This window comes from Uranotaenia lowii, chromosome 2 (genome assembly GCF_029784155.1).
Source record: "Uranotaenia lowii strain MFRU-FL chromosome 2, ASM2978415v1, whole genome shotgun sequence".
NCBI lineage: Eukaryota > Metazoa > Arthropoda > Insecta > Diptera > Culicidae > Uranotaenia > Uranotaenia lowii.
The window spans coordinates 299,181,264-299,208,208 of NC_073692.1; the positions used below are offsets into that span (position 1 = coordinate 299,181,264).

Sequence of the window (26,945 nt, forward strand, 5' to 3'; positions counted from 1 at the left end):
TGACAGCATACTGATTTTTTGTCCACTTTTAGAAATAAGGACACCATCATTGGTTGATATCGGTTTACCGTTGAACAGCCACAAAATAGAAATGGGTGTATCACCCTTCGTTACGCCACAACTAACCAGCGTAGAGCTGAGACTATCGTACGGTTCATCGCCAAAATCGAACGGAATCATAACCGGAACAACTATTGAGAATTATATCGGAAAACAATGCTGCTAGATTATATTTTAAAAAGTTTCAATAACTTGTACGAACCAGATTTTTCAAAATACTACAACCCTTACTAGACCTGTTAAGAGTGGAATGATCAAAGGAGGAGAAGGAGTTAAAACTAAAAGCTACATAACACAACATACCAATCACTTTAAGTTCAGAGGTGTGTTCAATGAACCCAGCCCTGTTTCGTGCTACACAAGTATAGTTTCCCGCATGTCTTGGCTGCACAGATTCGATCGAAAGCATACTGATTTTTTGGCCACTTTTAGTAATCAGAATCCCATCATTGGTGTTCAGAACCGTCCCATTGAACATCCAATTGATCTCGACCGGAGTATCGCCCTTAGCAACTGCACAGCTAACCATGGTTGTACTGGCCATATCGGCCGGTTCTTCACCAAATTCGAACGGAAGTAGAATCGGAGGAACTAGGTTTTGAGTTGGATGAAATCATAAAAAAAGAACAAACAGTAATATCTAACCTATAACTTTAAGTTCCGAGGTATGGTCCACGAAGCCCGCTTTATTTCGAGCGACACAAGTATAGTTCCCAGCATGTCGCGGCTGTACCGATTCGATCGATAGCATACTTATCTTCTGACTCCCCTTCATTATCAGAATACCGTCGTTTGAGTGTATTTTAGTACCATTAAACATCCAATTGATTTCGATCGGAGTATCCCCCTTAGCAACCGCACAGGTTACCGTCGTCGTACTGAGCATATCCACCGGATCCTCCCCGAAGTCGAACGGAATCAGTATCGGAGGAACTTGGGAAAAATGGGATCAAAACAAAAATTAAGCTTAAACACCAACCAACCTATTACTTTCAACTCTGAACTATGTTCACTAAACCCGGCCTTGTTGCGAGCTACACAGGTATAGTTCCCCGCGTGTTCCGGCTGAACACTTTCGATATACAAAATACTCATTTTCTGCCCCGACTTCGTTATCGCCAAACCCTCGGTGAAGCTTATCAGCCTACCGTTGAACATCCAGTTGATTTCGATCGGTGCATCTCCCTTGGCAACGGCGCAGCTAACCGTCGTTGTGCTAAGAATGTCGGCAGGTTCGTCGCCAAAGTCGAACGGTAGAAGGATTGGAGGAACTGGGCCCAAATAAGGAAAAGGGTATGTAAAAGGAAAACATTAAATTCGCTAACCTATGACCTTAAGTTCGGAGCTGTGCTCCACAAATCCCGCCTTATTACGGGCTACGCAGCTGTAGTTCCCAGCATGTCGAGGTTGAACCGATTCGATGTAGAGGATACTCATTTTCATGCCCGATTTTGTTATCGTTACACCATCATTCGACACTATGGTGCTCCCGTTGAACATCCAGTTGATTTCGATCGGCGCATCACCCTTGATAACGGCGCAACTGACCGTCGTCGTAGTCAGCATATCGAACGGTTCCTCACCGAACTCGAAGGGCATAATGGCGGGAATGACTGGCGAATGTGTGCGTTTTTGTTATAAAGTTGTAAGAAGTTGTTAAGGTAGTAATGTAAGGTATAAAAATAGAGCTCAAGCGTTCAATGCATTTCATCTCAAACGAATGTTTAAACCTAAAGGCACCATTTCAGCACAACTCAAACAAATATTATCTAGATCAAAGGTAGCTGAAATCATAGATCACGAATCACGGCTCTCTTGAACTACATCTAAGATGACAACCTCATAACATTAGTAGGATAACCTTTATCACCGGGGAGTATTCGAGCACTTTCGTTTCCAATGAACTCCGGAATAAGACAAGACCACGTTCAAATCCCTATTGTTGTACGGGTGCAAAACTTGGTGCCCATATGCGGTGAGTCAAACGTGGAACTACATCGTCGGTGTCATCAAAAGGCGCTAAAAATCGAGATTCGGGAACGTAAGTGGAGATGGATTGGACACACGCTGTGAAGAGATGAAAACGAAATTTGCAAAGAGAGGCACTTGACTGGAATCCAGATGGGCATAAAACTGGAAACTTGGTGCACATATGCAGTGAGTCAAACGTGGAACTACATCGCCGGTGTCATCAAAAGGCGCTAAAAAATCGAGACTCGGGAACGTAAGTGGAGATGGATTGGACACACGCTGCGAAGGGATGAAAACGAAATTTGCAGAGAGGCGCTTGACTGTAATCCATATGGGCATCGAAGAAGACGCTGGCACGGAAGCTCGTGGCGGCGTAGTCTAGCCGCTGAAATCCGCACAGTTAACGAAAACCTTGGCTGGCAGCAAGTGAAGATGCTGGCTCCGGATCGCCAACAAGGAAGATCTTTTATCTCAGCCTATCTGAATTTATTAAATATCAATGCGAAAAGACATACCTCTATTAAACAGCTAATAACTTTTTTGCCTAATAAGATACGAAGTTACGGTCTTCTACAAAGTTGTTAAGCGGAAAATTTACTTTCAGAATTTTATAAATTGGCATAAAAACTGTCAGCTGGCTCGGTTCCACACAAGAATCAAAAATAATGTTGATTTTTCAGTTCAAAATATTCTATTTTCCCATACAAACCTAAAAGTTCAAATTTACTCATGTAAACGTAACTTGAAAATTCTGCAAAAAATCATGGATGAGTTTTTGACCAAGACGAAGCTTTTTAGACCCCAGGGTTTGAGAAATTCAAAAATGACCCCAAATCGACTCAGTCTAATGTCCACTCTTAAAATAAACCTTCCAAGAAGAGAGATTCTCAAATTAAGGCAAGTCCCTTGAGCGGCGTAATACCATCATCGAATAACCATCAAATTGTAGGGTTTAGGAGCCTCGAGCGTGTCGAAAAGCTGCCGAGTAAAAACATAGATTTGCGAGAAAAAAGAGGAATACCGAATAACTGAGGAGCTGTCGAGTAGAATGCGTCCAATCCCACGATTGAGGCTACAAAGTTAAGGCACGTTCGACAGCGTAGTGGTTGCCTTTAGGTAAGCCGCGGGCAAGGATATGGTAACGCCATCCCCGCGGAGTATCAGAGTAATTTCGTTCTATCCGGGTGAAACGTCGATCGGCACAAAACCGGCATCGAGTCACGTGGAGGAAGTCATACCTTGAGTCGTTGAAGCAGGAGTCAGGCTTAAAATCATTTAGAGGAGATGTTTGACTATATTACAGGGTCCGGCAATTTAACTGCTACAGTACTTCAACAGTACATACGTGGTCTAGTTTATGAGTCTATGAAAAGGACTAACGAATGGCCAGAGGAAGATTTCATGGTGATTCTTGTTGGGATCAAAGGTCAGAAGACTCCAGGTGATGTATAGGGAACAGAGCCGGTACGTGGGTAATTCGTGAGTCGTCATATTGCCCAAAAACTTTTTATGGAGAAGATTCCGAAGAAAACGGGCCGAAGTATTTGTAGTTGAAGGATTTCTACTAGACGCCGTTCATAATATATCGAATGCCTAAGAAGTTCGTCAAGAAGATACACCTAAAATTGCGTAGTAGTTAGCTGAAACCCTGCTGAAGTTCAACGAAAAAGTCAAAACAAATCGCGGGGTATGAAAAGGGAAGTTTCGACAGCACTTGGGTGTCTTCGTATGACATACGAATAGAGCATCAATCATTTGATAAGGTTTATGCCCCTGGGGGTTCCAGTTTGAGGCCTGCCCTTTTTTACAGCATGTCTCTTCACGCCAAAAAACAATATCGCAGACTTTACTCAGCTTATTAAAAAAGTATGCACGCGTTGTTACTAGGTCTATTTACCTTATCGGGATACAGCGTGGTTTTAAAACTAGACCCAAATAGTTTTGGAAATACATTGGACCAACGGAAAGGATTCGTCCTACCGTCTTACCATCCTTCATGTTTTTGGAAGACAAGTCGGCAACTTCGGACCGTGATATTTGCAATCTCTTCGCTGACAAACTCCGTAGTACTTTTGATTCTGGTTCAATATCCTCGGACCAGTTGACTATTGCAGCTGGTAACGTCCCACGTCAGAGTACTTCTTTTCATCACATCGTAATCGATGACGGTACCATCTTGAAGGCGACTGCTAAGCTGAAACACAACATTTCTGCAGGTCCGGATGGCATACCAGCGACTTTCCTTAAGCAATAACTACATACCACATAAGCTGACTCCTATAAAAAGAATCTTTCAAGTATCGCTCACGCAATCCACGTTCCCTTCCATTTGGAAAGAGGCTTACATGTTTCCGGTCCACAACGAAGGTGACAGGAAGGATATTAACAATTATCGCGGTATTTCTGCCTGATATGCGAATGCCAAAATGTTTGAGCTGGTTGTACTAGATACATTTTTCTCGTGTTGCAAATTTTATTTCTCTAACGAAGAACATGGATTCATGTCTAAGCGCTCTACGACAATAATCTTGTTGACGTTCACGTCTACACGACCCATAATTTTCCTGATCTACTTCAACGACGTGCTTTCGCTTTTGGATGGACCAAAACTGACGTATGCCAACGTTTGAAATTGTTTCAACCCATCAACAGCCCTGAAGATGTCAATACCCGGAGACGTCAACGTCGTCGGGAGCCGCTGACGTCATCGGCTCTCGCTATCGGCTGATTTTTTTTTTGGACATGAGGCAGTTGTACGAGTTGAGCATGTGAAAGACCTTGGTGTTACTCTGGGCTGGTAGTTCCACTTCCATGGCCAAAAGAACTATCACTAAACCCACTAGAGGCCTCCGACGGGTCTGCAAAACCCGCGCGGAAGAAGTTGTGTACCCGGATACTTAGGTACCAGTACTTGGGTGTAAGGGTGAGGGTTCAACACGCGTTCGGGGGGTCATGGCCCTAAAATGCGGACGTGACCGGAGGGAGAGCGATCGCCAACTCTTTTAGCGTTTCGGTGGGTATAGACCCGACTCGCAAAACTAGTAGATGCGCTAAGTAGTGGCCAATGGTGGGCCGATCACTTAGGGACGAGAGACACAGTATGCCGGAGGTGTCAGGGTTCGACACGGGCTTCAGGAAGTGTTGCGCCTGAACCGCGAGTGTGACCTGATGAGGGCGATCTACAGCTCGATTTGCGCTTCGGGGAGTAAAGCTCCCGACTTGAAGATTGAGTAGTTGCGCTGAGTGGTGACTTAAGTCAACACTACTTGTGAGTTCAGAGGAGTCTAAGTCCTACACGTCGCTTAGGAGGCTTGCCCCCCTTGACCCGCGTGTTCGAAAAGAGAAAGTGTCGTTGACAACTCGCTTTGTGTTTCTGGACTTTCTGGACTAGATCCACAAAGTTAGTAGTTGCGCTAAATGGGGACCTCTTTTAACACGATGAGATGTCGGGTCCTAACTCGTCAGAGGAGGGGTTGTGTTAGAATGAGGTATTTGCTGAAGAGGATTCGGAAACGAGTATTGCCTTGGAGCGCATTAGCGCGAATTGACCTCCCAGTATAGTGTGTCAAACAGTTCGAGGTGGGAATAAAGGTCAGTGGCCCCAGGTGGACTTTATGGCGTGGGTACAGTGTTCCTTAGCATTGTATCATGAGTCGTCCAATTGTACCCATGGACCCAGAGTAGCAAACTGGGGGGACGCGGTGGCTCGCCGTGCCTTGGAATGCAATCCGTAAAATGGATTTACCAAAAAAGACCTTGGTGTGATCCTGGACAAACGGCTGGATTTCAAAACCCACACAAACTACATCATTCATAAAGCTTCCAGATGTTTGGGCCTTCTGTTCCGCATGACAAAATACTTTAAGGATCCTCTGTTGTGTTGTGAGCCTACTTGGTTGAATGATTCAACTGAATCAAAGCAATCGAAAGATTCCTTTTAATTCAACCACGGTAAATGAAAAGTTCATATACCAACCAATCGAAAACGTTTACTGAAGAAGGTAGTATGTTGGTATCGAAATACTGGTATATGAACTTTTCATTTACCGTGGTTGAATTAAAAGGAATCTTTCGATTGCTTTAATTCACTTTCAGGATATTTATTGTCTCAAGAGTCTTTACTGCAGCTTGGTGCGATCATTTCTTGAATATGCCTCTGCTGTTTGGTGCTCTATCGAGGAGCGTATCGAGGCCATCCAGAGGCATTTTTTGCGTTTCGTTCTCCGCCGATCTGTATTCGTCAAGAATCGATTGCTCCGCGCTGTAAGAAGAACTCCAACTCAGCGTACGATCTCGAGACTTCAGGAATCTTTTCTCCTCTCCGACAGAACAACTATGGAGCCAATATAGAGCTTACTGATGCAATAAGGACATTTAACCGCTTTCCGGTCATTTTGATTTTGACGTCTCGATAGAATTATTCCGAAGGAGAATCCTTAGTGCCTTAAGTATAGTTTAGGGTAAATTCCATGAAATTGTAGTTTGTCTTTAATTTTTAACCTATCATTTGGATCAATATGTGATCTGTTGATGAACAATAAATAAGCAAACTGTCGGTGTAGTTATTGATTCCAAAATTGTCAACATGCGTTGAACTATTCGAAAGAAACATGTTCCTCATTCTTGAGCGTATCGTTAAAAAAACCGAAGATCTTTACTGCTCACCGAACAGTAGCGACAATCATCTTAGGATTACCGTGGAAGGTCTTTGACACTTTTTGCGGTTTGGGTTGTGAGGGACCTAGCAAACGTAGTAGTATCGAAACAACGATGGAAAAATACATTCTTCAGCTTAGGCAGAAGAGCGGAAGAAAGTCAACGAATAAATCCGTAGGTATGATCGGTAGGTTTAAGTTGCAAGAGCAATGGAAGATATCTTAGAATGTCAAAAAACACGTATACTATTTCTGCAATTTTCAGACTAATTCAACAGGACGAACAGAGAGGATTACTCCATAAACGAATAACAGAGCGAGAACGGTAAGAGCTTGATCAAAAAAAGCTAAAAATATCCGAAATATGGAAGGTCATAGACCTCGACATTAATAGTTTAAACCAAAGTGACTCTATCCTTGGTTAAACTCGACTTCTACGTCTTGTGAACAGAAAAGGTCTCTCCAACTAACCTGATGACTTTTAAAACCTTCTTAGACAATTGCTGAACCTGTTTCGTAATGGCAAGTCTTGAGATAGCTCCTGAAGTAATCTCAAAGAATTATCTCAAGGAGTTATTATTTTGAGCGAGCTCAGCCAAGTACTTCTTTAAAAAAAAAACGAGAGTTCTTAACTATCAGTCGCCTTATTAAGCTTTGCTTAAAATTTCTTTTTTCTTTTGAAGGTACAAAATTCTCAAATGTTGTTATATTGTTTTGTTTTTTTAAAGATATTGATCTAGTACATTACTGCAACAGAATTTCACCAATAGGAGGGACGTTCTTGCAGGAGGATAGGAGAAAATCATAACAATAACAAACATCTGTAAACATTGAAACATAAACTGTGATATTATACCGATGATCTTAAGTTCCGAAGTATGGTTAATGGATCCCGCCTGATTCGCTGCCACACAGCTATAATTCCCCGCATGATGTGCCCGCACCGATTCGATCGTTAGCATACTAATACGCTGTCCACTTTTGGACAGTACAATATTTTCATCCGGCGGTAGATCCGTACCATTGAAAAGCCAATGAAAGCTGATGGGAAGATCCCCTTTGGTAGCTGCACATTGTACTGTAGCCATACTGGACTCATCCAGCGGTTCATCACCAAACTCGAACGGCAGAATTACGGGAAGGACTTTCAGGATGAGGTGGTTGAAGAAAAAGGGAAATACATTAAAAAGCTACATCATGTACCCATAACTTTCAACAGAGACGTTTGCTCTACGCTTCCGGCCCGGTTGGCCGCGTGGCAGGTATAGTTGCCGGCATGCCGCGAGTGGACCGCTTCGATCGTTAGCATGCTTACCTTGTGACCACTTTTGGAAATCAAGATACCATCGTTGCTCGCGATTCGTCGCCCATTGTACAACCACCCGATATCGATGGGCGTATCGCCCTTGGTAACGATGCAGCTTACCGACGCCGTACTTCCGGTATCGAACGCTTCCTCCCCGAAATCGAACGGAAGGATTATCGGAATTACTGGAGAACGGGGAGAAGGTCGAGGGATATAAGGGTGTTAAATTTGTTTAAATACCTATAATCTGTAGTTCCGAGGTTTGTTCAACGCTGCCGGCTTGATTACTTGCGTGACAAGTGTAATTGCCGGCGTGTCGAGAATGAGCAGATTCTATCAAGAGAATGGACATCTTTTGACCGCTTTTGGATATGAGAACGCCGTCGTTTGTACTTAAACGTCGTCCGTTGAATAACCAACCAATGTCAATCGGAACATCGCCCTTTGTAACAATACAGCTTACGGAGACAGTGCTGCCTGTATCATAAGCGTCATCCCCGAAGTCGAACGGATGTATGATCGGGACCACTTTTTTAAGACAACAAGAACAAAAGAAGTTCAAAGTACTTATTTAAATAATTGCTTTCCCTATTGGTCGAACACGAAGGAAAATGTATTGGAGGCATTTACGGATAAGGAAATAAACAAACAAAAAAACAGTTTTACCCATAACTTGCAGTTCTGCCGAGTGTTCGACACTTCCCGCTTTGTTTCTAGCGTGGCATGTATAGTTTCCTGCGTGTCGCGAATGAACCGATTCGATCGATAACATACTAATCTTGCCCCCACCTTTCGTGATCAGAATGCCATCGTTAGAATCAATACGTCGTCCGTTGAACAGCCAGCTGATGTCGATGGGCGTATCACCCTTGGTCACGATACAGCTAACCGAAGCTGTACCGAACCGAAACAATCAACTTAGGAACTTTTTTTACCAATAACTTTAAGCGCCGAACTATGTTCCACCGATCCGGCCGCATTGCTTGCTCGACATGTGTAGTTGCCAGCATGACCCGATTGGATCGATTCTATATAGAGTGTACTCATTTTGTGTCCCGTCCTCGATACAACAATCCCATCGTTGCTATCGATCATCCTATCGTTGAACAGCCAACCGATGTCGATCGGGATGTCACCTTTGGTAATCACGCACTGCACCGATACAGTGCTGGATGTATCGTAAGAATCATCTCCAAACTCAAACGGCATGATCGTTGGAACAGCTGTCACATTTGACCAGAATTTAAAACGTACCAAATAAAAGGATTAGGATAAACGAAAGAAAAATCACTGAAGCACTTGCTCTCAATATTTACAAAGCTAAGAAAGCCGCATCACAGTACATCGAAACACCCCCTTCCGTTTTTACCAATGACTTTCAACTCGGAGCTGTGCTCTACCTGGCCAGCCTTGTTCCGTGCCACGCAGCTGTAGTTGCCGGCATGCCGGGGCCGAATCGACTCTATATACAGCGTACTCATCTTCGGTCCCATCTTACTGATCACAATCCCATCGTTGGAGGTAATCTTTTGACCCTGGAACAGCCACACAATTTCCATCGGCGTATCACCCTTGGACACAACGCAGTTGATCGATACGGTGTCGAGCGTATCGACGGGGTCTTCGCCGAAGTCGAACGGGAATATCAGGGGCAGAACTTGGGGAAGGGAAGTAAATTAAAACTGTTTAAAGCCTGTAATTACCGATAACTTTAAGTTCCGAGGAGTGCTGCGCCTCGCCAGCTTTGTTACGGGCAACGCAACTGTAGTCGCCGGCATGTGCTGGCTGTACCGAATCGATGGTTAGCATACTAATACGTTGACCACTTTTGGTTATGGTGATCCCGTTCAAGGAGTTCGCTATTGTAAGGTTGTTGAACTTCCAGCTGATGTCGATGGGTAGATCGCCTTTCGTTGCTGCACAACTCACAGTTGTAGTACTATACAAATCGAACGGTTCATCGCCGAATTCGAATGGCATTATAACAGGGTGCACTGGATAAGCGACGAAAGAAACAATAGGGACTCAGGAATTAGGGAAAGCGTTTGTGCTTAACTACTCTAAAAGCCAAAGATCTCTCATGAGTTACCAATAACATGCAGTTCTGAGGTGTGTTGGGATTCACCCGCTTTGTTACGCGCTACGCAGGTGTAGTTACCGGCATGTCTCGACTGTACCGACTCGATCGAAAGAAAACTAATCTTCTGCCCGTTGCGGGTTATTAACACCCCATCGTTGGTTGTGATTCGGTCCCCATTGAATAACCACTCAATCATGATCGGGATATCCCCCTTTGAAACCACACAATTGATCGATACCGTATTCGAGAGGTCAACAGGTTCTTCACCGAAGTCGAACGGGAAAACCGATGGTTGGACTGGTGCCGCGAAAGGGTTGGAAACAATCAACAATGTATTAACGCATTCTTAAAATTCCATCACGTCGAATCAATCTTTTCCAATACCCAATTCACAAAGGAAGTTATTTTGAGGGAACTGCTGACAACAATAGAGGAAACCAATAGGAATAAAAAATGTGCATTGTTCAATGTAGGTACGGGTTGAAATCTAATTTTAATTTGTGTCTAACCATTGACAGCCAGCAAGGCCGTTTGTTCAATTTGTCCGGCCGCATTCTGTGCGACGCAGGTGTAGTTTCCAGCGTTCCTATCCCGCACCGATTCGATCGTGAGCACGCTCATGCGTTGATTCGTCCGACTCACGATTACCCCCTCCTCGGACGCTATTCGTCTACCGTTAAACTTCCAGTAGATTTCAATCGGTAAATCGCCCTTGTTAACCGTACACGAAGAGGTGACCATGTCCTTGGAAAAGATAGTATCGCTACCGAAGTCGAACGGGAGAATTTGTGGAAGGACTGGAAAATGGGCCAAAAGTAAACAACAAAAATGCTACCGTTAACAAAGAGTTCCGCATTGTGACGCGTTTCGCCAGCTCGATTCTCCGCAACACAAGTGTAATTGCCGCTGTGTCGATCCCGTACCGATTCGATTGTTAGGAAACTGGTTCGCTGAGTTTGACGATTGATGAGAACCCCATCGTTGGTACTCATCTTGACTCCGTTCAACAACCAATATATGTTAACGGGCGTGTCGCCCTTGCTAACTGTACACGATGCCGAGACGGTGTCCTGAGAGAATATTTCTTCGCTCCCGAAATCGAAAGGGACAATCTGGGGAAGGACTGAAAGTCGCCAAAAAGGAATAAGGGTGTTAGTATGATGCTCATGCAAAGGCTAACCATTCACGAGTAAAGGTGCGGCGTATTCGATGCTTCCGGCGTGATTTTTTGCCACGCAGGTGTAGTTTCCGCTGTGTCGATCACGAACCGACTCTATACTGAGGGTGCTCAAACGTTGATTGGGTCTGCTAACGGAAATACCATCGTTCGAATAAAGCCTTTTCCCATTTTGGAACCAAGTTATCTCAATCGGTAGATCGCCCTTGTTAACCGTACAAGTAGCCGAGACCATATCCGTAGAAAAGACAGCATCTTCGCCGAAATCGAACGGAACAATCTGGGGAGCAACTTTGGAGAGGAAAAGGAAAAAATCTCAATCTCTGTAAGTCTAACCATTGACAAAAAGTGTTGCTGTGTGTTGAACTCTTCCAGCTTTGTTCTCTGCCGTGCACGAATAATTGCCACCATGGATATCTCTAACCGATTCGATGCTGAGTACACTGATCCGCTGATTGGTTCGACTAACCGAAATTCCTTCGCTGCTGCCATCTATTGGTTGGTTGTTTTTGCTCCAACGTATCTGCATCGGTAGATCCCCTTTGTTTACGGTACAATAAGCCGAAACCATATCCTGCGCGTTGATGGGATCGTTCCCGAAGTCAAACGGCATAATTTGCGGTAGAACTATGTACGGGAAGGTAATTTGGAAAGGAAAAATCAGTAACCTAACCAGTTGAAACATTCACCATTAACCGAGAGAGTGGTGGTAAACTCGACAACGCCCGCTTGATTTTTAGCCCGACAGGTGTAGTTCCCACTATGCCGATCCCGCACGGAATCGATGCTGACCATACTGATACGGGAGCTGCTGCGGCTTATCAAAATCCCATCGCCAGTTATCAGCTTCCGAATTGTCCTCGGTTCCAACAGGGATGAGGTAAACTCCCAGCTTATGTCGATCGGCATGTCCCCCTTGTTGACGGTGCACATCGTAGACACCATGTCGAACTGATTGACCTGTTCTTCGCCGAAACCGAACGGCACGATTTGCGGAAGAACTGCGACATTTCGAAACTCCGTTTGTTATTTGTACCCTTTCTTTCTTCTTACTTATCTAGTTTCAGAAACCACGATTTTGCTCTGATTCTAAAGTAGCCGCTTATCTATTCGGCTTAACTGGCAACAATCGTGGCTTCCGTCATTGTAAAAGTGATGATAAACGCAAGCAAAAACTTACCCATAACAGCAACTTCCAGGGTTCCACGGGCGGTGTATCCTTCCGAGTTCTTGGCAACGCAGGTGTACGTGGCCTGGTCCGAATTCCGTTCGACGTTCTCGATGATGAGCGTTCCGTTCGGAAAAACTTTCTGCTTCCGGTTGATTGGTAGCTGGCGATTATCTGTAACGGTAATGTTAAATTAGTTAAACGAATGTAACAGTAGTAGAGTATTAAACGCGACAAAACTTGGACACCGCTAGAAATCCCTTTTGTTATCATGTCCTCATAGATAGCTTTACTTAAAGGATGAATCAATATTGTCAAAATGTGCTTTGGTCCCAATTCGCCAGAATACCAGATGCAGGTCTTCGTGCCAACCGGAACACACTACACAGATGATCTCCCGCGAATAAAATCGATTACTCAGAGGCTTTCAACGCCAGTATTACCTTAACAAAACTTTTCTGTACTCTGATCTATGACGGCTTTTGCCCTGATTATCGCTGTATTGAACTCTCAACTTGATTAGCAACGACGCAAAGCTTTTGAAAAAGGCATTAAATCCGTGCCCATTAATTCTCCTGTTTCTGCCCTAGCTTCGGTAGTAAGGTCGGCTTCTACCGCTTGCCTTTGTCGGCAAAACATTCCCTCGTCAACAAAGTATTGCAGTGTTGTCAAAACCCATATCATGGAATTCCATAGTGACAATATTTACTGCGATATTCGGGGTACCATCTGGATCTGAGACAAATTTTAGTCTGAGGAATGCCGCACAGTTCTACACGCGTTGCCAAATCATACGGAACAGTATCGAACAAAGTGTATCTATTGATATGAACTCAACTTTTCGTCAAAGGTATGCGCTGTTTCTGTGGGCGTTTTACAGAGGCACATCCTTCTTAACCATTTTTGACAAATCTCATGCGTTTTGAAAATTCACAAAGATCCGTGTTGGGTCCGGTTCAAATTTCTTGGTAATTACCGAAAACACTAGGATGCCTCTAGGCTATACGATGATCTCTGGCAACAATTTCTGCAAGTCCCTTTTTCAACTATCAATCTTGTTCAGTGTTTTAGGGGTGTCACATTTTGTTGATGGTATTCTTCAACCAAACTTACCTCTTTCCCAGACGATCGATTCAATTGGATAACCAGCTACGGGACAGGTAACAATGAGCGTCTCTCCAGCCACAATCGATTTCTTCTCCATGGTCCTCACATAGGGTAAACCGTACACATTCAGCTTCGCCGAGTGCTCGGCAACGCCAACCTTACTGCTAGCGCTACACTTGTACAGACCGCCATCGTTCGAGTGAATTGAACTAATGTTCAAGTGCGAAACCACATCTCCGTTAACGGTAACATACTGGCCAACCTGGTATCGTTCGCTGTTCGTAATCTTCTTGCCGTCCAATTCCCAAGAAATTTCCGGAGTAGGATTACCTCCGGCAATACACTTCAGGAAGACAGATGGTCCGGGGTGGCGAGTTTCTTCAGGGAAAGCCTCTCGGATAACCGGTGGATCAACTGCAAAATGTGTTGAAATAGCATTAATAAGAAATTCATATCCCAATTAAAGTCAGTTCACTTACATCGTCCTCCCAGTTTCAATTCAGCGCTAGCCTGGGCACTTTCCTGATCGTTGCGGATGAAGCACTGGTACATACCACGGTCCTCCTTCTTGACTGACTCTATCCTTAGTACGGCATCACTGTGACCGAGCGATTTGCCGTCCTTCATCCATGAGACCGTCTTGATGGGATTACCGGAAAACTTGCAGGTGAAAACGGCTGGGCGTCCAAAATCAACGGTTTGGGTGCGAGGTTCGATTTTAGCGGCTAGCGGAGCCGTTACCGTGAGGACCGTTTCAACGCTTTCGCCACCGACCGAGTTGTTAACGACACACAGGAACTTGCCGGAATCATCTACCACGGCATCCTTGATGATCAGAGTGCCGGAGACTTGCTTCACTCGGTCATCTAGCACAACGGCCTGTTTACGTGTTGTTCCCTCAATGTATTTGTACCATCTGCGGAGAAGTGAATAGAAAGAAAAAATCCGTTTAGTTGGTATGGTCTCAGGTTTCACTCGTTTCCAAGGATGTAGTGAGTCAATGTGGAAGGCGGAAGCAGAAATCATACACTAAAAAGCAAAAGTAATTCTTCAAAAGTACCTAAAAACAAAAACCAAAAAACAAAACGATGATTCGACAAAATTTGACACATTACATCAATTAGAAACAGTGATATCTAATCTTGATTTTTGTTTATAAATCAGGATGATTATGAGCTGAAAAGAAAAGAAACCAGAGAATACTATCCCAACATCTTACCATTCGATTGCAAAACGGAAATGTGTTCATTCTGAAACAAGTTCACCCCGTAGATCACCTAACTGAGCGGTCGCTTTATAGTTTGATACCATTTTTTAAGACCTCTGAAGACTGCAAAGGTCTTTGTATTAAGCCCGGATTCAATCGAATTATCGACACCTTTCAAGGGGTGAAGTCGTCGATACTTCGAATACGGCAGTGATCACGTAATTCTTTGGGATGCCTTAAGTTACCTTCTCAAAAGTTCGGTCATGCAAAATCTGCTTTTTGAACCGAGGATTGCCGAGTGACATAATTATTGACCTAATCGATACACCAGGAAAACAAAGTAAGTCAAAATTGTACTACGGTGGGACAGGTGAAGTATCGAAATGTAATTACTTAACTTGTATAATCGGAAGAGGATGGCACGGGGATGATGTCTATAGGAAACTGTATAAGACCGTCGGAAAGTGATCGTGAGATCAGGTTTGAGCTTGATAGCTCCAAGAAGTCAGTTTGGTTCTGATAGCTGGTCCTTTACGGATGTTTGTATCAAAACTAGATCGCAGGCCTGGGTAACCGGCATTACTGAGTCAGAAGCGTTATACATAGGTAAAGGCGAAGATTCTCATTGAAGGAATAGTGTCGTCGAATGAAAAAGAAGGGTTTGTAATAGGAGAGGTCCGACCTCGCTAGTGAAGTATATTGTCGTTGAGGTCGAAGACCACTGGACGTACCGTAGTTCTTAATGTGTCGATGAACCCAGAGTAGCAAACTGGAGAAAGATGGATATGGCATAGATTGATACTGTATTTTTATGAAATGGTCAGTTGAACACGTATACCAATGGGCTATCTAGACCAGTGTTAGTCAAGTACAATCTTGTGAAAATCTGGACGTACTTCGTGAAACAAGAAGCTTCTTGAAGTTGGCTGACTTTGATGTGGACGCTTGAAGTATCCAAAGGAAATCACAAGGGCGTTATGACCCTTTAGTTAAGGTAAAAGTTTCGCCAAGCTGTTAGCTTAACAGCTTGCCCAAAAACCATTGGGTATCATCGGCACTTCTACATATAGTCGAGCCAAAGTTGGTTCTTGGCTCGACTTTTTTTTTTGTCTACCAGCCTTAAATGGGTAAGGTTCAACGTAAGAGGTTCGTGAAGCCGTATTGGGTGAACAGTTTGAATATTTTTTGTTTTGAATTATTTCAATTTACGTTTTGCAATCGACGTCATCACGTTTAGAGCTCTGAAGTATCTACCTCAGTCTCTAAGTTGCTGGCGATGACAAATACTTACCACTAGCTAAAAAAAAGGAAAACAAAACAGGTGCAGCATCAATTGTAATGGGAACCAGAGTACCTATAAACAGGAACCGGAAAAGCTTGTCCATTGCACAATCCGACAAAGGTCGAATCGAGGCCCGTTTCCTTAACCTCAAACTTGGTGGCCACACGGGGCTTCACCAAACCAACGGGTTCTTGTGGCAAAAATGAAGTAGTGAAAATGAATCAGTGAGGAAGCCAAGCTTCACGAAAATGATCGCGTTTCGACTGATCCTGAATGTTGGGTAATGGGTTATTTTTCTTGAAGTTAGTTTACCTAAAGCTGGGCATCGGATACGATTGCCCCAGACAGAGTATGGCAAAATCCTGCCCTTGAGGGACTTTCATTTCCTGGAGCAAACCGCCGGATATTTTCGGTGCCACACTTCCGATTGGCTCTAGAAGGTTGATTTTTAATCAGTTTTACAAATATTACGGAGATGATTAAGCTTCGTTGAATAAAATGATTGCCTGAATGTTTTGGTATTCATTACTCCTAAATACTAATGTTTTCACCTGAAACTAGGAGTTGGGTAGGACTGCCCCAAACACAGAACGGCAAAATCGTGCTGAACTCGAACCGTCTGATCCTGCAGATGGTGACCGGATATCTTTGGAGCAACACTTCCGATGGGTTCTGTTTGTTTTAAAGCTAGTTTAAGTACGTTTCTTTTCATTGATTCGAAAAACCACAAATTGCCTGAACGCTGATAAGAATCAAAGTACGGACCGAATCAAGTTAAATTCCGAAATACGCTACCTATAAACCGGAACCGGGGAAGACTGTGCCGGACAAAGCAGTGCGAAATTGTCAGTAGATTTCACCATCATCTCCTGTATCCGACCGCCGGAAACTTTAGGAGCTACACTACCAACCGGTTCTGTTTTGGAAAACGAATAAGATTAAACTCAAATAGTTGGTAGAAATAAGCAGCCTGAATGTTGGGAAAGATGTGTTTGCTGTTGTTTCTGCATTTAATTACTTGTCTATTCGAAAAAAGGACTGATATAGTCTACAATTGTTATAAATTCTTTCAGAATGTTGGTCTCGACTGTTTTTTGCGACTGAGTACCACGTTTATATTACTGTTCAATGATCACATACGGAATCAAAATGAGTTTCGCAAACATGATATTCAAATGTTGATATTTTTTTTTGCGATTGAGTACCACGTTTATATTACTGTTCAATGCTCACGAACGGAATCCAAATGAAATTCGCAAACCTTATATTTAAATGTTTACGAATCTCATTTTGATGCCATAAGTGAGCATTGAACAGTAATATAAACGTGGTACTCAATTGCAAAAACAACCGTCGAGACCAACATTCTTAAAGAATTCTTTTCAAATGTTGGTCGCCTTGAAATGAATAATCGAACGAACTGTCGGTAAAATGCATATGTATCTTTCTAAATGGTTTGTCTTTTCACTCTTGAGAACCAAGTTTACAGTGGAAATGTAAAGGTGGTCCTCAAACGAAAATTTCTAAAATAGTAGAAGTTAGACTATGTGAAAGCTTTTATTGGAAAAGTGTATACAGGCATCTAATAGGTATAAACAAGGTGCTTGGAAGGTGAAGTCTGAATTTCTTCAGATGTCCGAAATAGTCTCCCTGGTAGTAGCAGGACATTTTTTTAGAGTAGAGTATCAAGTTAACATTTCTTTAGTTGATCCATTTATTTCAGTACTCAAAAGAAAAAAAATCTCACTCGTTGTATACAATGAAAAGATGATACTAATGATTCTCAATTCAAAACACCGATCGCCCATTTTGCTATTGATCGATACATTTGTATTTGAAAGAAGCGATGATTGTTATGAACACAGAATATACGGAGTATTGTTAGTGCGTGTAAATTAAAGGCAAGGCCAATCGTTAGAAAAATAAAGTAACTCAAATATTGCAACCATGAACAATCGAAAGTTTATCCTTTCTAAGAAATTTTTGATGATAATTTTAATTTCGATAAGCACGTATGCCAAATTTCGTCCGAATCGCTACAAAAACTGTTTTACGATTGTTCTCGATCTCGAGTAAGCATAGTTATTCGAAAGGGAAAACTGAAACGTTTTTTTTTTTTTGAGGCTCACAACTAAACACAAGAAGCTCAATCGACAATCACCTGAAGGCCGGTGTTGGATAGGCTTGGCCAAGGCAGAGTATGGCATAGTCCTGCGCAATTGTTACACTCATTTCCTGAAGTCGGTCTCCGGAAATTTTCGGTGCAACACTGCCGACAGGTTCTGCACGATGGAGAAAAGAGAAAGAGAGAGAAAAAAAGAGAGATACATTGGATACATTTCAAACTGGACACAATCGACAATGAATGGGTTAACCATGGTAACACGCTTAATGAAATGGGGTTGAAAGCAACCGGATGATTTCGTGGTGATAGTGTGTTTTGTTCAAGCGAAAAAGGACAATTTAAAATTAATTTTATCATATCTGCCTGATGCTAAGCCCATCCATTCTAAGAGGCCTTCAGAGATTACAACCAATAAGGTAACAGTGTTTAATCATAAATTTTGATCGTAGTTTTCTACTATTCATGGCATACAACTGTTTACAAATGAAACATGTAAAATTGATGGTTTCATTTTCTTCAGTGTTTTGGACAATTCAACCATGGTTGAAAACTTTTAGAGAATATTAATGTTTTGCCATTAGAAAATTGATTGGAATGATCAAACAGATAGACTTAAGGAAAATTAATTGACGGCATTAACAAACAAGAAACAAATTGGGCACTGAAAAAAAGTTAAACTAAAAACTAAATAATCTTTTGAACCGAATTAATGACAAGCTTTTCCAGAAAAAGCACGATTTTTTTTTTGGTTTACATCTTATTAAATCGATCGAATATATCAAATTGAAATTTTAAAATTTTGACATATGAGAAAAATTTGATTCACAAAATAACTTTTGTAACGTTGGTCCCCCCAGTGAGGATGATTTACTTTTGAAATATTTCAATATTGGAAAGTAAGGCTTACCTCATGATCGGGACCGGATATGCCTGCGCTTGGCAGAGCAGAGCAAACGAACTGTTGGCAGGTTTCTCAAAGATGCTGCCCTTCGACTCTGATGAAAATGTTGGCGGCTTAGAGCCAATTGGTTCTAGGTGGGATTTATTTCAAAGGTTTCATTGAAAGGTCCTATTTATTCTTTTTGACAGTTGTTTATATGGGTGCCGATTGAATGTTGGAATAGAAGTTTTTTTTTGTTCGAAAAGCCTTTGACTTTCTACAGTAGATCAGGGCTATTAGTCTTGATCTATCTCTGTGCCTGTTCTATTTGTGCTACTGCCTGATAAATATAACGAAAAATCCAAAAAACATATTTTTTTCCTTTCCAACGTTTCGAACTTAATGAAAACCAACTTCAAGGAACAATTCTTTTTTTTAAATTTATGTAGAAATAAGCAGAGCAAAACTGAAACTACACCTTCAAACCCTGAAGGTGGTGTAAGTAAAGACCGAAACGTTGTAACAAAAAAAAACTGTTTAAGTTCAACTCGAAGTTTAAAAAAATCAATTCCATAATAGATAATTTTAATTAAGGTTTCTTAAACGTTGAACTGGTTAAGTTATTAAGAACTAAATATAAGATCTGTGATAACCTTATTATGAAAAAAATCATCGCTTCTACTAACCTAGTTATCGGAACGGGAAAAGCTTGCGCTTGACATAGAAGTGCAAAGCTACTGTTGTTGGGTCTCCTGAAAATGCTTCCCATCGAATCGGAAGAAAAAGTCGGTGCTTTGGAACCGATTGGTTCTGTGCAAGCGAAAAAACATTAGTTTTAACTTAAATTTATTCGAGGTAACTACTAAACAAATTGCCGTAATGTAAATTTTCCGTTCTAACGATTGACTCCATTTTGTATTTACTTTACCTTGTGATTGGAACCGGAAACGCCTGTGCCTGACAGAACAACGCCAAGCTCGAATTGCTCGGCTTTATGAACATGCTGACCTTAGAGTCAGTTGAAAAGGTCGGCGGTTTGGAACCAATTGGTTCTACATAAATTTTTGAAAGAAAAATTTACTTAATAGTCGATCTAGTTTTGTTTGAAAAAAAAAATTGCCTGAATGCTGTATTTTGAATGGGGTTTCATTTACCTAAAAATTGGAACCGGAAAAGCCTGTGCTTGACAGAACAGTGCCAGGGTTCGATTGCTAGCTTCGACGAACGAACTACTCCTGGCGGTCGACGAAAACGATGGAGCTTTGAGTCCGATGGGTTCTGGTAAAAATTTGAAACGTTTTTCAATATTCAAGTCCTAAAAATCCATACTGAATCCGGAAACAAATTGCCTGAATCTTTTCAAGTCTAAAACCTTTGTATTAATTTACCTTGTAATTGGAACCGGGAAAGCCTGCGCCTGACAGAATAACGCAAAGGTACTGTTACTGGGGAACCGAAAGGATCCGCTAAGCTGTGCCGACGGGAAAGTCGGAGCTTTCAGTCCGATGGGTTCTGTCAGAAACGTTGTTGGAAAATTTGGGTTAAAAATAGATCAAAACCGAAAAATTGCCTGAATTTGGTTGGGTAACTTGCAGTTAGCGTGTAATTGTAACTTTGGTGCCTTCGCGAGCCTGCTGTTGGTTGGAAGGTTGGATATACTAACCAATAGTAAACTTTCTGTGTCGAAGTTCTTAAATTTCGACTTCCTATGCACCATAGATAGACGAATGAGCCTCCCATCGGGAGCTGAGCTCGGAGGATTTGCGGATGATGTAGTCTTCTTGGCAAGAGGCTCCTCGACAGCGGAGGTACAGAGACTTGTCACAGTAGATACCCAGACAATGGAAAGCTGGATGTACTCCAAACGCCTGCGTCTATTTAGCTCACCACGAAACCGAGATGGTGCTGATCACTAACCTGATCTCACCATAAACATGTACTGTGGAAGTTGGATCGTGTCTTAACGTGCAATTCTGTTCAGACGACAGACTCAACTTCACGAGTCATGTCGATTTCGCATGTATGAGAGCGGCAATGGCCACGGCCGCACTCACACGGATGATGTTGAACTACTCGGCAATCCGGAGTAGCAGGAGGGGGATACTGCCAAGCGTGACAGTTGCAGCCTTGAGGCAGGCCCTGGAAAGACAATGTAACCTGCAGAGTTCAGCGGCTGATGAACCTGCGGATTATCAGTGGATACCGGACCATCTCGTCCGAAGCCGCCTGCGTAGTGGCGGACGTCATCTACATTTCGGTTTTAGTTAGAGGAGGATGTCTATTGTTACGACAACAAAGACACACCCAACGTATGAGATCTCACCAATGAGGACTCGATGTCCAACTGGCAACAGCTGTGAGACAGCTCAGCGCCGGGAAGGTGAACCCATCGTCTGATCCCGCACATCGGAAGCTGGATCGGAAGAAGACACGGTGAAGTGGATTTCCACATGACGCAATTCCTGACAAGTCGTGGATGCTTCATAAAGTATCACTACCGGTTTGGACCGGCTTCGCCTTAATGCCCTAAAGCTTAATGCCCTAAATGCCTTAAAGCTTGTGGTGATGAAGAGGAGACACCCGTCTGTCTGAGGTTTGATGTGGTACGTACCAACATACTTGCCGTCTGTGGGCCAGACCCGACAGTAGACAACGTGGTGCAGAGGATGTGTACGGATTCTAACACTTGGCATGTGATCAGCGATTGGTTCAACCGGATCATGACTGCCCTGCAGAGTAGGTGGGGTCAACGGAAGTGCACGAACGGTGTAGGATGGCTCCATCGTCGGGGAGCATCTGAGTAGTGTGTGTTCGATCCCTTGATCGAATCTACAAAGATAAGGCATCATCTTCTGCGTAGTGAAGGTCATGGACCCACTTCCGTGAAGTATACGAGTAGTGCCACTTCTTACAGAGGAAACTGCGTAGTGGACCTCGTAGGAAGGAGGTAAGCCAGGTAAGGAGGTAAGCCACTGTCGGAGTATATCCACGAGTAGAGAGGTTCTCAATACCAGGCGAGCCTCTCGAGTCGGTGAAGGATGTCGTCACTGTCGGGAAACATTCGAGTCGTGGCGTTCAAAGTCCAGAACGTGTGCCCTGACAGACGCGAGTTCAGGACAGGGTGCTTTCGATCTGGCACACGAAGGGCAGAAAAAAAATGCGGGGCCCATAGTCCTGCGTAGCGGATGTCGTGGGTACGCCGCGTTCACGCGTAGTATGCTCAACCTTCGGGGAGTATCTGAGTAGTGCGGTTCCCAACTATCGAAGCTGAGAGGATAAGACTTTACCTTCCCCGCAATGGAAATCGTTGGCAAAGTTATTCCACGATCGGCGTATACCCACGGGTAGAGTGACTTTCCACGCTATCAGAGGATGACGTCTTCGTCTGGAATCATCCGAGCAGTTGCGTTAAGTCACGCGCGATTCTATGATAAACTATACACTCGATTGGCACACGGCGGACGAAAGGTGGCGAACCTCGAATCCTGGAGATAAAAGATCGAGCCGCGAGTCTTCAGGAGGAGAGGTTTGTGTGGTCAACCCCTAGTCAACAAAGTTAAGAGGTCGGATCTCGAGCTGCAAGAGGATAGATCAGGCCTTTAATCAACAAGAGGAGGGTATAAGTTTTACCATGAGTCATTACGAGGGGAGGTCAGATCTCGAGTCATTAGAGGAGAGATCGAGCCTTGAGTCGTTAAGAGGAGAGGTATGTGTACGTCAACCTCGAATCGATGCAAGGAGAGGTCGAATTTCGAGTCGTAAGAGAAGAGTTCAGGCCTCGAGTCGCAAGAGGAGAGGTTCCCGAGTCATTGCGAGAAGATGTCGGTTCTCGAGTCGTTAGAGGAGAGTTAAGGCTTCGAGTCGTAATGACGGGAGGTATTGCTGAAAGTGGTCTCGTCTGGCGCGCACAAGCGAGAATAGACCTCACACTATTGAAGAATAGTGTGTTAAACAGTTTGAGGTGGAAACTAGGTCTACGGCCCCAGGTAGAATTTAGGAAGTAGGAGGTATACACAAAGTATATCATGAATCTGCCTACTTTACCCAGAATAGCAAAATTGAGGGACTTGTTGGCTCGTCGCGCCTTGAGATACAATCCAAACCAACAAAAAAAATGAGTTTTTAGACCTTCGGTAAGTAGTTCTACCTCTTCTTGGTCTAGAGCGAAAACATAATCAACAAAGAAGTCAAGACAATGGAGGACTCAACGGGTGTTCCGCAAGGATCCCACCGTATGGAACATCACTTTAAGTGTAAGCCTTTAAGTGGGATTCGCGGATGACGTTGTCCTGCTAACAACTCTACAGAGGACATGCAGTTGCTTGCCTCTGTATCGATAGAGGCAACAAAAATTTGGATGCACTCTAAAAACCTGCTCTTATCTCACCAGAAAGCCGAGATGGTGCTGAGCATAAGCATGATCATCACTGATCTACGCAACCAGGTATCAGTATATTTGGGTCAAGTATCAGTGTAGTTGGGCCGTACAATTCTGAGTCCTAATGCGCAGTAAAGTTCCTGGGTGTATTGATCGATGACCGACTTAGTTTCTACAGCCATGATCTGATACAGCAGATGGAAGATATTGTCGAGTGTGACCTCGTTTGACTGCAATACGTTCCGGCTTTGGATAAGCAGTATAACGAGATGAGACTAATCCAATGGGCAGTATCCAGAGGCTGATAAGCCCGTATAACGGGCATCTCGATTTTGCTAGAATAAGATGTCTACTGCTACGACCCAACGTACGAAATACGCTAGTGAGGTTTCGATGGCCAATTGGAAGCAGCTGTAGGGAAGCTAAGTGACTGACCCAGACCTACTGATCCTGAATCGGGAATTGGACAGAAAACACGGTGAACTAAACAACTACACAACACAACAATTCAGAATTCTTGGCTGAGTTCTTCACAGATTTGGACCCGTGACCAGACTTGTAAACCATCGACATTTTCTCTGACAGTCGCACAGCCTGCTTTTATCAGTTTCATTGTTCGTGCCATCAAACGAATGCGACCGAAAACTTGCCGAACAGTCGACTACCATCAAACGAAACGACATTCATTCTTCTTTGTGTGATTGTCGAACGAAATGTCGTGTCTTGGTACACGAGAGCGATAATTTGATGGTCAAACGACCATCATTCCCGACAGTTTACGACATCGCCTATCTCTTTCACGCAGCAGAACTTACAGACTTAATAAGCAAATGCAATCTTTTCTATTCACTCCCTCCTGTTGAAAAAAAATTCGCCACTCTGCAGCGCCGGGTGATGTTTGGATGTGTTGGTCGAACAATGTGGAACGATTATCTCGATTATCTACGCAAGAGGGATGAAAGTCAAACGACTAACCACAAAAAAGATCAATATTTCATTTGACATTTTTTTGTTCTCCGATCAAACGATTGCGCTCTCCACGATTGTCACGAACGATGTGTGATGGTAGTCTCCGGAAAAATTCAAACGATGGTGACCACTTACAAGCCTGCCCGTGACCACGCTGTTCACACACTCAGAGAAGAATTCGCTTAAATCATGTTTGTCCTGCAGAGAAGTTGATTTTTGAAACTCTAGTCTTCTCTAACGACTCGGGATCCGACCCCTTCTTGCAATTACTCGAGGTAAGCATACACACACCGCTTCTCTGCACGACCCAAGGCCTGATTTCTCCCTCTAACGACTCGTGATCTGACCTTTCCTAGTAACGACTCGAGGTTAAAACGCATACCCCTTCTTTTGTTGATTCAAGGCCTGATCTCTCTTCTTGCTACTCGAAATTTGACCTCTCATCATAAAGACTCGGGATTGAACACCCAAACCTCTCCTCTTGAAGACTCGAACAGATCCACGGCGTAGTGATTATCGAAAGTTCGCTGCACGCTTTGCTAGGTTTGCTCCACATTCAGGGTGTATCCAAGAAGTACCATTTCCGAAAAGAGAATCTGTGGAGATAGATCTTCTCCGTAGTAGATCTTGTAAGATATAGGTATCCACTATGGACGGATACCCTCGGAATAGAGATGCTTTCGACGCCGAGCGAGTTCCGGGGCCAAAAACCAAGGGTTGCCAGCACACAAAAAATTTGGTGGACCGGACCATGATGGTCGTAGTACACTGACCCCATCGTCGAAAACTTGTGGAATAAAAAGCGTCTGATCCCACAAAAATAAGACTTTGACGGATTTGGTATCTAAATAGTGTCATTTTCTACGGTTGAAGCTAAGGGGAAAAACTAGACCTTCTTCTTAATGAATAGGGTTCAATCACTGGCCGGGAAGACCCTCGGAGTAGAATACCTCTAGAAACTGGATGAATCATTTAAATCGGTTTATCTAGATCTATCCGGGTTTGACTGGAAAATTGTTTGAGCAAGTTTCATAAAAATACTCGTGGAAGGTTTTTTGGAAGCCTTAAATACGATTTGATTGCCTATCCGGATTTGCCTGGATATATAATGTAAAATTAGGGAACAGTCTGGCCCGGCCCGGTTGCCCGGATTTCATTAAAAAATGCTCGGACTATTCCGGATTTATTCACTTTATTTGACAAATCAAACAAAAAAAAAAATATTGTTGTAAATTTTTTATACGCACCGAAAAACCAATTTTTTGAGCAAGATTTTGAAAAATACTCATGAAAGGTTTTTTGGAAGCCTTCAAAACGATTTGAAATCTTTCGATGAATTTTGGTGAAATTTATTTTTTTCATCTTTGTTCTTAATATTTGTTGAGTAATTTCTGGGTTTTGACAAAATTTGCCCGGATGTTGCTCGGATGTTGGTTGTCAATTTTGAAATCAAATGCCAGGTTTTTATTTAAAATTGCCCGGATACGAGCTGGTACGTCAAAAGAGAGCAAACTACTTTAGTGACGGTTTATGAAAATGTTGAACTTAACGAAATTAATGAACAATTTATCAAATGTTAAAAGCATGTTTATGAAGAGAAACAAACCAAAGAATGGTATGCTACAAACAACGTCTGAGTTAAGACCACGGACATGTATCCTCTCAGAACCCTAAAGCTACACTGAATCAAAATATATTGTCTCACAGTCAAGCGAAACTACGAGAAGACGTTTAAAAAGTGGTCGATAAGACAAGATTTCCCGAAAAAGGGAGTTTTTTTTGGAAAGTGACTGCACCCTACCTTGTAATGGGCACCGGAAAACCCTGGGCCTGACAGAGTAAAACTATGCTAGAATTGCTGGGCTCCATGAAGGAGCTAATTCTGGATGCGGTCGACAAGCTGGGCGCCTTCGAACCGATGGGTTCTGCAAGTTGGTATAGGAAGCAATATCGTTATGAAGTATAACGTTCCATGAAAAATTGGTCTAGAATACCCTGTGTTTTTCGCTTGTTTTTATAAAAAAAAATCAAAATGAATTAGAGAGGTCACCTGGTAATTGGAACCGGGAATCCCTGAGCCTGACAGAACAGTGCGAATGTAGAATTGCTAGGTTTCTTGAAGGTACTCGAACTGAAATCGGACGTAAACGTTGGAGCTTTGGATCCAATCGGTTCTGTAAAAAAAGCAACGTGATTCGTTTCTCGAATAGTTTCAAAAAGAAAGTTTATCTTTCTATAAAAACAAAATGCCGAGTACCCTGTGCATCGTTTTGTATTAGGTTTTTTTTTAAATTCACCTTGTTATCGGAACCGGAAAAGCCTGAGCCTGACAGAACAGCGCAAATGTGGAATTGCTAGGTTTCTTGAAGGTGCTGGAGCTGGAATCGGACGTGAAGGTCGGTGCTTTCGAGCCGATAGGTTCTAGAAAAATGATGTAAGCCTAGAGTATTACTTTGCCGTTTTAAACATAAACAAAGAGCCGAATGTTTTCTTTTTGGTGACAGGAATCGAAATTTCTTACATTTGAGGATGAGTGTACCCTGTGAATTAGTGTTTATTTAAAAAAAAATCACCTTGTTA

General features: G+C 43.0%; 1 protein-coding gene across 50 annotated transcripts in view; it reads right to left on the reverse strand.

The window, feature by feature from the left end:
• The window catches only part of LOC129745126 (cell adhesion molecule Dscam2), a 212,790-nt gene that overhangs the window by 85,374 nt on the left and 100,471 nt on the right, over nt 1-26,945 (reverse strand). For 18 of the 50 annotated variants that reach the window (XM_055738019.1, XM_055738004.1, XM_055738012.1 and 15 more), the window contains exons 7-9: nt 14,004-14,440; nt 13,531-13,938; nt 12,430-12,591 (exon numbers count right to left, since the gene is read on the reverse strand). In XM_055738019.1, coding sequence (XP_055593994.1) covers nt 12,430-12,591; nt 13,531-13,938; nt 14,004-14,440 — 1,007 coding nt within the window. Of the gene's footprint in view, nt 1-363; nt 652-1,043; nt 1,332-1,385; nt 1,674-7,889; nt 8,178-8,927; nt 9,216-9,695; nt 9,987-10,581; nt 10,870-11,252; nt 11,541-11,585; nt 11,877-11,938; nt 12,251-12,429; nt 12,592-13,530; nt 13,939-14,003; nt 14,441-16,325; nt 16,447-16,808; nt 16,930-18,174; nt 18,296-19,045; nt 19,170-19,704; nt 19,829-20,172; nt 20,297-26,945 lie in introns of all 50 variants that reach the window. The other 32 variants (XM_055738027.1, XM_055738024.1, XM_055738017.1 and 29 more) reach the window with 19 other exon arrangements.